Genomic DNA, 13,373 nt, shown 5'->3' on the forward strand with positions numbered 1-13,373 from the left:
TATTAAGTATTTGAATTTAACAGATGAGGGACTGGATGACTAATATTTGTGGACAGTGCAGGTTCCGACTTTGTAAAATTGATGTACACTTCAACATTTTAGTTTCATTTTGTATTCGTTACAATTATAAAAATCAATCGTGAGTAGATTATCATTTGCTAACACAGGAGGAGCATTCTTGTTCTGAGTGTTGTTTGGTTGTTTCTTTCTTTTTTGTTGGTTTGTTTGATTTATTATATATATATATATATATATATATATATATATATATATATATATATATATATACACACACACACACTCATTTAATTTTCCAGAGTAACTGCAGAGTTTTTATGGATAAATAGAATTTGAATGAATGTACATAAATGTAAAAGTTTGAATTTCAAAGTATTACAAAGTGAGAAATAAAAATATTGTGGAGGAAAAAACATAATAATAAAGTACACACGTTCTTTTCTAATATATTATTAACACTGTAATGTTCACTATTTCTTGATATTCTCGACTTAAATAGATGAGGCCACCTACGGAATGCATTAAGTTACATAGGAGCAGCGATGAGAATAGAAATGTATTTCTAATATTATTAGAAATTTCAAAGATAAAGGTAATGTATACCACACATTATTACATTGCAACAATAATTATCATGAACGGGTTAAAAAAGGAGAGAGATTAATAGTAGTCATGTCATATTACTTACCCAGAATACCGCTACTGGGAAATCGCCGTTCCCGAGGGTGGACACATGAGGGCAGTCAAGCTCCATCCAGAACAACGCTGCCTGAAACAGAAGGTACACTGTAAAAAAAAACTTGAAAATTTTCTGGTGAAAACCTGGCAGCTGGGGTTGTCAGAAAAAAGTACTTGAGTAAAATAAATTTTGCAAATATAACAAGAACACCCAGAACTGGTATGAAAAGCAAATGCACTTTTGATTTAAATTCCACAAAAATAGTAAATATATACTTTGGACAACCATATTCGTCTCCTTAAAACTGCAGTACAAGAATGTACTCCATGTTGGCTTCAACTTGAACAAATGTTTTGAATAATTACAATCTTTACCAGAAAGCAACACATTCAGTACCCTGAACAAGACAGCACACCATTCGATGAACAGAATGGATTACTCATCAACCAAATGCTTGGAAAGCATAAACATATAGCTTTTTACAATATCAGATGCTCATAAGAAAACTTCCTTGCTATTGCATGCTTGCTCTGTTGTTTATGTCTTTGTGTTGAGTGTAGTATGTTGCTTCAGAGGTTGCTACCTGGCTCTCTTTAGTCTCATTGAGCAGGTAATGATGCTTTGGTTTTAGATTCACTTCTGGAAAGGCTGTTTTTCGAGACTCCAAGTATTCTTGGATAAGAACATCCAAATAAGCAACCTGTAATACTGAAATTTTCTGAGCACAATTCAGTTCAGCTAAAGGACATCGTTGTAAAGGTAATTGCCAAACCTCATCTACAGGATCCAGCACTCTATCACCAAGTAAATACAGGTAGAAGTCGTAAAAAATATTCCAATTCTGAATGGCCTGACCTAGGTCCACTTGTATGTGAACTGACTTCACAAGGTTTTGTGAATGCATCAGAGCCATTATATTTGAACTGCCTGATTTGACGGTTAAGACTTGGGTAAGTGAACCACTTCTTCTTGACAAAGTACTTTGTAAAGAGCAACATCATAAGACAACACACCTTCAAAAATATCGTGACTGAGGCAAGGTGGAAAGCCAGTCAAAGTTATTGCATTTTTATTATTTTTCTCTTTTGCAAAATAAAAAATCATAAAAATATAGTTTTTATTTTAAACTTATGGTAAAACAGAAATTATGAAAAACAGAATTCAAATTCTATTTGCTGTACTTGATAGCAATAATAATCTGCATCATACTACATTTGGTTTTACATGTGTAACTCCTATAAGCAAAGTTATTGCATTTTAATTATTTTTTTCTTCTTTAAACAAAAAACCCTTGATTATTTTCAAAATAGAGTTGTCATTGATAAGAAGAATGGAGTATACTATAGTGTGAATGATAAAAATTTAATTTAATTTCTATTTATTTACAGAAATTCTTTAAGCAATAAAAAACAGCATGTTGCTATAGTTGCTAAGACTAATGCTGGGTTTTATATAGCACAATAAGTTTATGCGTGTAATAAAAAGGTACATCATTAATAATATATATGCTATAAAAAAAACACATACTTTATCCACAATGTATCCTAACACTGCAATAAGTTAGATATCCTGTGAAGCAGACGACTATACACTTAGTAGGATCTTGTACAGTTGCCCAGGTCATGCACGTTTTAGACGGTCCCTTACTGACTCCATTACTGTAAAGTGCTGATGACTTGCGTTTCCCACAAATTGGCTTCCGCGGGCTTTAATGGGAGAAAATTTAAAAAATATATTCAGTTGTATTGGTTCTATGTCCACGGAATACACATTATTAAGACAATAAACATTATGTCCCTTTTTGTGTTTATTTCTTGAGAAATAGAAGAGAGAAGCTCGAATGTGCAGCGAATGTCCAATATTAACGCGGTGTGCGCGGATTACAAATCTGAGATCACGGTTTACACATGGATGTTTTTTTTTTCTCTTACCTGACACTAGGAGGGCTCCGTATAGGGCTGTTATGGCGCAGATAAAAATGGCTCTTAAATGCTGCGTATTTGGAAAAAGATTGTGAGAAAATGGTTCGTTGCGATACAGTCTGCAGTACAGAACATGTTCCCTCAGACTTTGCACTGTTACGCTACAAAAGCAGCAAGTGTACATTTTAATGCATTCAAAACTTACTCACACTGAACGCAACCAATAACCAATACGAGATATCGTTTAAACAAGAAGTTCTCCTCGCCTCGCTACATCACGACAGAATGCTAAACTGTAGCTTTACAAACTTTTCAAATAAAAAAGTCAGAGCGAATTCGTTAATTTCCAATGTGTAAGGTTATATATTAAAAGGATAAAACGTTCTATCTAGACAGCCAACAGGTCCGTGTAATGTGAGTTACTATGATATTACTATAAAATGTTATACTATGAAAATAAAAATAAATGGTTTACAACACAAAAGCTGTATTCAAATAACTAAAACAATTATTGAACTTTAACTTTACAGAATGTGTTTATTTGTGCTCACCAGACAAATTCCGTGTGAAATGATTTTTCCCCTCAGATCGGCGTGCTCTGTGCGTTGCTAGTTTGTTTCAGAAAAGTCGCCAGATCAAGCGTAATGCGCCAGTGCACGTGATGCAACGTCTTGAGCGCTAATTGGACAAGGCAAAAAGGCCATAACTTCAAAATATAAATTGCTCGTTAAAAATATGCTTTTTTATATGTTATGCAGCGTCATGGCACATATTGGACAACTATAAAGCCAATAAAAAATAAAATAAAAATAAATACGGAGCTTCAAAACATAAAATTATGCTTTTTAACATATTATTGTATTAATATGATGCAATACCATATACATGCAATAAATACGATGCATATGGCCAATAAAACAAAGACTGGACTTTAAAACACATTGCATTTTATATCAGTTTAATAATAATTCCATAACACTGCATTAGTTTTTATTTGTAAAACTTTGGAGTATGACATTTTTTTTTCTACTCTAATTCTTATTTTTCTATTCCTATTGTATATATGTATTTTTAGATACTTTATTTCAATTCTATTCCTATTTAATGTGTATTCTTTCCTATCTATTTGTGTGTAACTGAGCTGCTTTAACGAGGGAATTTCACCAGTGTGGGATCAATAAATGTTATCTTATCTTATAATAAGAGGTCATTATTTATCATGAACACTCTTCAAGTTAAGTCCTTTCTGACTCTAAAGGAGTAATTGAAATCTAAATTATCATGTAATTAATGGGAGAGACCAGGGAAGGCCTAAAATGGTTTATTTTCATAGAGGTACACACACACTGTTGACCACATCGTTGTGATTTATTGTTAAAAAAAACACAAGGAGAAAAAAACAGTTCAAAGAGCATGCATCTGTAGTAAACACATTGATTGACTGTTTAGTGTACTTTACGGTTGTTTTAGGGGGTTTTATGGTAAAATAAACCCCCTAAAACAACCGTAAAGTACACTAAACAGTCAATCAATGTGTTTACTAAGGTTCTGACACTTCTTTTGACAGGTTTAAGACTAAAAATTTCTGCGGCCTCATGAAGTGATTTATGATGACAAAAGTCCAACAAACAGTTTTTCTTTTGTTCCTCTTTGGGTAATTGTTGGTGTGCATGTTGTGGTTTGTGCAGGTTCTAACCCTTGTTTTGGCAAGTTTAAGAACAAACTGTGCTACTGTATTATGAAGCATTTCATGAACTCCAAAAAACACACATTCACACCCAATAGTTGCTTTTGATCACCTCTGGTGTAGTGGTTAAAGTTCATGCCAGTGGTGGGTTTCCAGAAGGTGTGGGTCCTCTTCTGTCTTTTGGCTGATTTAATACTAAAAATGTCTGTGTTCTCATGAAGTGATTTATGATGAAAAAAAGTCCAACACACTTTAGCTAATTCTATCCCTCTGTGGTGTAGTGGTTACAGTTTGTGTTTTGATTTGTGCAGGTTCACAACCCCAACTGTTGTGTGTCCTGAAGTCATGGATTGCCTTTTCACAGGTTCAAGACTAAAAATTGCTGCGTCCTTTTTAGTGATTTATGACAACAAAAGTCTGACACACACAAGTTGTGTCTGTGGGGGTTGGTGCACATCCTGTTAAGCAGACTGAATGTGTGTGGAAGAGAGGGCAGGTGAGGTATGTGCACTAAGAGGAAGGATGCAGGTGAAGTTTCAGGAGGACTTGCAAGTGGGGTTGGGTGCACATCCTGGAGTGCAGACAAAGAGTGTGTGAGTGAATGCGAGGGCAGAGGAGGGATGTGCACCCAGGGGAAGGGTGCAGGTGAGGGATGAGCACTTGAGGGCAAGAGGCAGTTGAAGGTACAAGAGGCACCACAAGGGTCTACCCTCCCCTCCTCCTTCAAGTCTACACCAACAAGGGACAGAAGCCCCAATTGTGTTGGACTTTTGTCGTCATAAATCACTTCATGAGGAAGCAGCAATTTTTAGTCTTAAACCAGCCAAAAGACAACCAAGAACACACACCTTCTGGAAGGCCATCACTGTCATGTACTCTAACCACTACACCACCAAGGGACAGAAGCCCCAATTGTGTGTTGGACTTTGGATTTTTTTTAAACCGTCCAAAAGCCAGCAGAGAACCCACACCTTCTGGCATGGACTCTAACTACTATACAACAGAGTGACAAAAGCAACTCTGTGTGTTGGACTTTTGTCATAGAAAATAACTCCATGATGTCCATTTAAAAAAAAAAAAAAAAAAAATTTAAAAGGCAAATTTATTTGTATAGCACATTTTCAACAACAAGGCAATTCAAAGTGCTTTACATTAAACATAAAAGCAACATATAAAAGAAAAGACATTTAAAAAGAGTTCATTAAAAAAATGAAAACAGGTTAAAATGGAACAAAAAAGGTTACAGTGCAGCATAAGATATTGATTAAAATACCTTGGTGATTTAATTAAAAGCAGCAGCAAAAAGAAAAGTCTTCAGTCTTGATTTAAAACAACTGAGAGTTTCGGCAGATATGCAGTTTTCTGGGAGTTTGCTCCAGATACGTGGAGCATAAAAACTAAATGCTGCTTCTCCACATTTAGTTTTGACTCTGGGAACAGAAGTCATAATGTACCAGTAGATCAGAAATATATATCGGCTCCAAACCATTCAGTGCTTTATAAACCAACAGCAATATTTTAATATCAATTCTTTGACAGACAGGAAGCCAGTGCAACGACCTCAAAACTGGAGTTATATGATCCACTTTTTTGGTATTAGTGAGGACCTGAGCAGCAGCGTTCTGAATCTGCTGCAACTGTCTCATTGAGACCCGTAAAGACACTGTTGCAGTAGTCGAGTCGATTGAAGACAAATACATGGACAAGTTTTTCTAAGTCTTGCTGAGACATTAGTCTTCTAATCCTTAGAAAATTTTTCAGTTGGTAGTAGGCTGACTTTGTAACTGTCTTAATATGGCTCTTGAAAGTCAAGTCAGAGTCCATGACTACACCAAGATTTCTGACTTGGTATGTGGTCTTCAACATTACAGACTGAAGCTTTGTGCTGACCTCTAATCGCTCCTTCTTAGCTCCAAAAACAATAACTTCACTTTTCTCTTTGTTTAATTGCAGAAAATTTTGGCACATCCAATCATTGATTTGTTCAATGCAGTTCCTCAGCGCCTGTATGGGATCATATTTCCCTGGCGAAATGGTTATGTAAATCTGTGTCATCTGCATAACTGTGGTAACATATTTTGTTGTTTTTCATAATCTGAGCCTGTGGAAGCATGTAGATGTTAAACAAAAGAGACCCCAAAATGGAGCCTTGGGGAACTCTGTAGGTCATTTTTGTAATGACAGATGTGTAATTGCCTATAGACACTAAGTAGTCCCTGTCACTTAAGTAGGATTCAAACCAGTTTAGTACAGTGCCAGAAAGTCCCACCCAGTTTTTCAGTCAGTCTAGTAATATATTGTGGTCAACCGTGTCAAATGCAGCACTGAGATCCAATAATACTGACTAAAATTCTGCCACTGTCTGTGTTTAAATAGATGTCATTGAAGACTTTAACAAGAGCAGTCTCAGTACTGTGATTTGGTCGGAAAGCTGACTGGAAGACATCAAAATAGTTGTTAGTTCTAAGTAATTGTTCAGCTGTTGAAAAACAGCTTTTTCATTAATTTTATTCAAGAATGGGAGGTTACAGGTTTCTAGCCAAGCTACAACTCTTTTATGGCACAGGTTTTGGATGTACAGGGGGTAAAAAAAAAAAAAAGAATACAAAGGCAGCTGTTTTGCCCTGGTTCACAATAGTGAATCCTTGATGACATATGTAACCTGTACCTTAGGGAACAAAAACAGTGTCTTATGTACTACTAAGTGTACCGTAACAATTTTTTCTCTGACTAGGTTTACATGGACAGCGGTAATCTAATTATTAACCTTACTCTGAGTAAGATAATAATGTGATTAAGGTGTTTACATGAGTCGCTTTTAGAATACTACTTTCATGTTACCGTTTTACATGTTATAGAACATAATTAGATGAACAGCACACGTCATTGCGCCACGCCATCCGACATCCCTCCAGAATTTCACACATCAACATACAGTTCGTCTTCGTTATGGTACCGTATACAGTTTTGGGTGTTTTTGTTAAATTTTAAAATTTTTACGAATGCTTTAAGTGCAGTTAATTATTTGTCATGCTGTACGTGCAAATAGACAACTGCTTGAAGCTGTGGGCTGCGTCCCAAACCACATAGTTACTGTCTATATAGTAGCCGTGATACATGTATTTTTCCCCACTACAGGCCTATATTAGGCAAGTATGTGGTTTGGGACGTAGCCTTACTCTCTTGTTTGCTGTAAAATGTTGAGCACTGCAGTGTGTGATCGTTCCCTGTTGCAAAATGCGGTGAAAACTCTCACACGACATTAATAACGTGATTAAGGTGTCTACATGTCTGTAATATACGTTGATAATGAGACTAAAACAGGAGTACTCCACATGTCTTAATTCAATTACTGCTTACTTCGAGTATGGCCTTAATCAGATTAAGGTAATTACAAATTGCTGTGTTACATGGTAGTTTCTTAATCGGATTAATAGTGGATTATTGTTGTCCATGTAAACACACTGACTGTCACTTACTGTACCTATTGACCTGTTTTAGGAGTTATTGTACTGTCCTGTGTTATTAGCACACGTCTGCACAGACACTTTATGTAGAATGTTTGTGGATCTTATTTAGTTATGTCTCATGTTGTTAGTGTGTTGTTTTATGTAGCACCGTGGCCCCAGAGGAACGTTGTTTCGCTTCACTGTGTACTGTATCAACTGTATATGGTTGAAATGACAATAAAACCACTTGAACTTGAACCTAAATACCAAACCTATTCCTAACCATCACAACCCTAAAGAGAATAGGCACAGGGGGATCCATTTTACAATATTATATCTAGTTAGTGGATCAGAGTAAGATGAATAAGGATAGATTAATTTCACAGATAAATATTTCATAAAAGCCCAACCTAACCTGACCCTATGGGTTCCAATCTGGCAACCAAAGACGGAGCGTTCCAGTTGGAAACCGAGGACGAAAAGCTCCAACCTGGCAACCCGAGCGCCAGCTGTAGCAGCAGTTGAGCTTCGCACACGTTTTTCAGGTTTCTGTTCCCAAACTGGGACTTTAGTCGATGGATAATTGTGATAAAAATATAATAAAATGACAGATTACGGAGAGGAGCAGCGGAATGAGCTGGAGGCGATTCAGTCCATTTATCCCGATTCATTCACAGGTTGTAAATGTTAGCATTGTAATGTTAGCATGCTAAGCTATCAGAGTCACACGGGAACTGTTTTCCAGGTTACTGAACTAAACTAGGAAATATGAACAGAACTGAAAATTAAATTCAGTGCATTCATTAGATAAAATATTAAATGAAATACAATCTAAAGGCAATTAAACCGTTACACTGTGCTGTATTTTTTACTGTAAAATTGATCTCCGGTTAGCTAACTACATTACACTGGTTTTAAATGTTGGATCACAGGCTTTTAGCTCTGGTCATGAAGAACCCTGGAGAACCCAAAGTCCTGCAGATTTGAGTGTATTTCTGCGATAATACACCGGAGTTAACTAATCAGCTAATTAACAGCATTTTCTGAGTTGAATCAGGTGTTTTAGTGCAGGAAAACACTAAAACGTGCAGTAACGGGAGTTTAAAAAATAGTATATTCTAATTATTTAGCTTTACTATTAACAATGTTATACAGATTTAGTCTCTATAGTAAGTTAAAATCAGGAAGCTGCTGTAATGAATTTAAAATCATATAAAGTTAAAGTCAGGAAATTGCCGGAATGAGTTTATCAAAGAGGAACATACATTCTCATATCTTTAAACTTTATTATGATTACTATTTTTTTATAATTTCACTTCCACAGTTCTCTGTGAAGAGCCGATAAGTTTCACCATCACAGTTTCCTCGGATGCTGGAGAGAGTGATGAGAGTAAGTTATATAAAAGTCTAGATTACAATAAAACATGCCATACAACTACATTACAGTAAATACTCTCTCTGTCTCTCAGCGGTACAGGTGACGTTGAAGTTCACCTACGTGGAGAATTACCCAGATGAAGCGCCGCTGTGGGAGATCCAGTCACAGGAAAACCTGGAGGACAGGAATACTGAGGACATCCTGTCTCTGTTACAGCAGCAGGTCTGAGATGACGTCAGTCTTAATAGAGAAGGACACACTCCTGGAGAGTGATGTCACACTGCAGTGGTTTGTGGGAAATCCATTATAGTTTTGGGAACAGACCTCAAACGATGCTGTACGTGTTACTGATGCTTCAACTCCAGATTCTGTTCACAATCAGAGTCACTGTAAAGATCGAGGTTAGAAAAAGGAAAATCTACAACGTCTCAAATGTTCTCTCTCTCTCTCTCTCTCTCTCTGTGGAAACAGGGAGACATTGAACAACTTCACGATAACAAAATCAAAATAACTTAAATGTGTTTTTGGAAGCTTTTAGGAAGACAAAATGCTGTGGGTTTACACGTAATGCCTGTAAAATATCCATCCATCCATCCATCTTCTATACCGGCTATCCATTTCAGGGTCACGGGGAAACCTGGAGCCTATCCCAGGGAGCATCAGGCACAAGGCGGGGTACACCCTGGGCAGGGTGCCAATCCATCGCAAGGCACAATCTCACACACACTCACACACCCATTCATACACTATGGACACTTTGGACATGCCAGTCAGCCTACCATGCATGTCTTTTTACTGGGGGAGGAAACCGGAGTACCCGGAGGAAACCCTGCAGCACGGGGGAACATGCAAACTGCGCACACACAGGGCTACGGTGGGAATCAAACCCCCAACCCTGAGGCAAACGTGCTAACCACTAAGCCACCGTGCGCCCTCCTGGGAAAATATGTCAGCATCCTATAAGTATGAGGTGAATGAACATTAGAATTTAGTAACGAAAGTGGGACATTCTTAGCTTGATGAAAAAAAGTATTAGTTGTAACATGTTGCTGGATCACCAGGTCAGTTAGCTGTGGAGATTCCGTGTCATGCTCTCCTCCATTTCTCATGGGAACAGTTGCACCACCCAGTTACTATCAGTGCTACTGCAATTTTTACAAAGACCTGAAACTGATGCCAATGTGCCACCAGTTGAAAAAAAAAAAGATGAGTTAAGAAATGTCAATAAAAATACACCATTAAGGTTAAGCTGTGTATGTACTTAAATTAAGCTAGACTGGTTTCAGTCAGTATGTGTTGAGTGACACAGTGGCTAGATTAGGTGGCTGAGTTACTTAATTGTTAATTTACACTATATTTCAAAAGCCTGCACCTCAGGCTCCTCGCCCAACATCAGAGCCTGACCTCACTAATACTCTTGTGGTTGAAGGAACACAAATCCCCACACCCACGTTCCAAAATCTAGCAGAAAGCCTTCCAAGAAGAGTGGTGTTTTATTATAACAGCAAAGGGGGAGCAACTCAATATTAATGCACGTCTTTGGAACTGGCTATTCAACAAGAATGTGTGTGTCATGGTCAGGTGTCCACATACTTTTGGCCATATAGTGTGGCTGGTGATGTTTCAGCTCTTCTGTCAGTTAAGTCTTCCAAGTGTAGGCTAGTGATGTTTATTCATGTCATTAGTTGCATTTTAATTGTTAGACAATAAAAGCATGGTATTGTTATACTAACCTATGATATTGTTTTGCTGTCTGTGTAATGGTGATTTTGTGTGTGTGTGTGTGTTTGTACAGGCAGAGGAGAACCTGGGAATGGTGATGATCTTCACATTGGTGACAGCTGTGCAGGAGAAACTGAATGAAGTCATAGATCAGATGAAGATCAGAAGAGAGGAAGAAAAGAATAGAAAAGAAAGAGAGGCTGAAGAGGCTGAGAAGGTGACCCGCACACACACGCACACCTTAAAATGTAGCAGGGATTTTTATTGGGTGTGTTTAAAATGACATTTAAAAGCTTGACTTGTGTGACCTCTACATCCTCATTAAAACCTTGTTACACAGCAGTGATCATCACTGAAACACCTCACACACAACGTAAGGAGCACACTCTGGTTGAGCATAATGCTAATTTAAGCTAGCAAAATAAAATGATACATGTCACAACACATGCCAAATGTTGTTTTCTTTGTAAAGTGGAATAAAAGCAGATAGTTTGGAATTAATCTAGGTGTATTGAGTTTGTGTCCATTTTGCTACATGTTCTCTGTAGAAAGCATTTCAGGGAACTGTAGTTACGATTGAGAACTTCTTGGCATGGAAGGCACGGTTTGAGCGAGAGATGGCTGAACTGAAGAGGAAAAAACAGAAAGAGGATGAGCAGACGGGAAAAAACAAACTCACTGGTAAGAGTGTAATGATATTCAGGATATGTAAAGAATAAAACACTGTGTGTGGTGCAGGACCCATGTTTTATTCCTCTTTTACCACAGCAGTCTGCTAATTATTTCAATGTTTTATACATTTTTTAAGAATGACGTACATTTTATTCATTTATACTGACATTTAATATTGTGGAATGTTGGCAAAGCAGTTTAGTTCCTGTTGTAATTTATGTTATAGCAGCTATAAACAGTCGTTCCCTCACCGGTCTCTCTTTATTCCCTCTCTTCAGGTTAATAAGAAAAAAACGCAGCTTGTTACCAAGAAACCGCAAAGTGCAAACTTCTCTGTCCTGAAGATTAAAATTAAAAGTTAAAATTACAGCTTTACCTCTGACAGTTACACAGCACTGACACTGGAGACTCCTTCCATAAATATTAAATAAGTCTCTCCTTGCAGAAAACTTCACCACAGCAACAATTACGTTTATGTAACCCATTTATGTGGAGTGTCCGCTGTACACATCCCTGTGAATGAGCGGTTACTATAGAAACAATAACGTACTAGAACGAGAGCATTAATATAAACCTGCGCTACTGTCAGCTGCTGTTATAGAGTTAGTTTTAATTTCTGAAACAATTTAGTATGAGATATACACAAAAAACAGAAGAAATCAGGATGTACACGTTTCCACAACACTGTACAATATCAGCACACAATTTTATATTGTCTCTCTGATCCAGTCTTTGTGTTGGCTCATAAAGAATAATTATAATTTGTTATTTTTTTATCACAGGAAAGCAGCTGTTTGAAACAGACCGGAACCTGGACACGTCGGATATTCAGTTCTTGGAGGATGGTGAGGAGTTTTACATTTATGGCATTTGGCAGATGCCCTTATCCAGAGCGACTTACAGAAGTGCTACGAAGTCTCTATCAATAAAGACATCCTGACACCGGTTCACTGGGTCAAGGGCTAAGAATACCATCAGTCTAAAAATCCTTCTTGGGGAGGGTAGTATAGAATGAAAAACGCAGAAGACAACACAAGAATTTCCTTTTTTTAAATAAAGTGCTAATTTAAGGTCAAATTGTAATGAAATTGTTTTTAATATTCATTGTAAAGAAAATACAATGTTTTAAATAATACATTTTATTTTCCATGCCAGTATCATGACATTCAATGTCTTATGGTCTTTGCTTACAACTATCACATTTTAAAACAGATCATCCAGTGAAAAACATGAAACATTTTCAGTTTGTAAAGTTTGTTTTGTTAGCATAGCACTAGAGCCACAATGCTAATGTAGCTAACAAGTAATAAAAGTCTGAGTCACCTAAAATTTTCGTAATGAAATCTTATACACAAACTAAATATGTTCAATATTGATTTTTTAAAAATAATACCTTTGCCTGAAATCTGCTCCATGATAATAAACCGTTTTTGTCTTTTTTTTTTAGCTGGAAATAGTGTGGAAGTGGATGAGTCCTTATTTCAGGACATGGACGATTTGGAGCTGGACGAAGGCGATCCTGATTTTGACTCCCTGGATTTGGGCAGTGATGATGATGATTAATGTTTAATCAGTTAATAAAACTTTTGCAGTAAAAGTGAAAATTTCTGTTAGTTTCATCATACTACAAATAAATGGGGCTGTGTTTGAAACTGCACCCTACGCACTACATATAGGGCAAGATTTTCACTCAAGTGCACTCAATGAAAAGGCAAGTCAGTAACGATGTCATTTTAGGACATGTCTAGATGGGTCTTAATGGTGTTTAAAAATATTAAACATTTCACAATAACCACCTGACTTCACTAACACTCTTGAGAACAAATCCCCACAGCCATACTCCAAA

The 13,373-nt window shown here is 36.9% G+C and overlaps 1 protein-coding gene and 1 long non-coding RNA gene across 4 annotated transcripts in view; one reads left to right on the forward strand and one right to left on the reverse strand.

The window, feature by feature from the left end:
- LOC108280337 (uncharacterized) overlaps positions 1-3,241 on the reverse strand; it is a 3,886-nt gene extending 645 nt beyond the window's left edge. The window contains exons 1-4 of one of the 3 annotated variants that reach the window (XR_001815745.3): positions 3,171-3,241; positions 2,629-2,689; positions 2,225-2,403; positions 794-1,369 (exon numbers count right to left, since the gene is read on the reverse strand). This is a non-coding gene — a long non-coding RNA (uncharacterized LOC108280337). The other 2 variants (XR_006984242.2, XR_006984243.2) reach the window with 2 other exon arrangements.
- Positions 3,242-8,229: 4,988 nt separating this feature from the next.
- rwdd1 (RWD domain containing 1) lies at positions 8,230-13,131 on the forward strand. The gene is made up of 7 exons (XM_017495823.3): positions 8,230-8,432; positions 9,080-9,145; positions 9,225-9,355; positions 10,929-11,072; positions 11,404-11,536; positions 12,310-12,372; positions 12,975-13,131. Exons 1-7 carry the CDS (start codon positions 8,360-8,362, stop codon positions 13,088-13,090), a joined length of 726 nt encoding a protein of 241 aa, XP_017351312.1. The 5' UTR covers positions 8,230-8,359; the 3' UTR covers positions 13,091-13,131.
- Positions 13,132-13,373: the final 242 nt, after the last annotated feature.

This window comes from Ictalurus punctatus, chromosome 20 (assembly GCF_001660625.3).
Source record: "Ictalurus punctatus breed USDA103 chromosome 20, Coco_2.0, whole genome shotgun sequence".
In the NCBI taxonomy this organism is placed as follows: Eukaryota; Metazoa; Chordata; class Actinopteri; order Siluriformes; family Ictaluridae; genus Ictalurus; species Ictalurus punctatus.

Coding starts and splice junctions, on each gene's coding strand:
- rwdd1 (XM_017495823.3), top strand. CDS start 8,360: ATGACAGATTACGGAGAGGAGCAGCGGAATGAGCTGGAGGCGATTCAG. Junction 9,146..9,224: donor TGCTGGAGAGAGTGATGAGA/GTAAGTTATATA, acceptor TCTGTCTCTCAG/CGGTACAGGTGACGTTGAAG. Junction 11,537..12,309: donor GGGAAAAAACAAACTCACTG/GTAAGAGTGTAA, acceptor TTTTTATCACAG/GAAAGCAGCTGTTTGAAACA.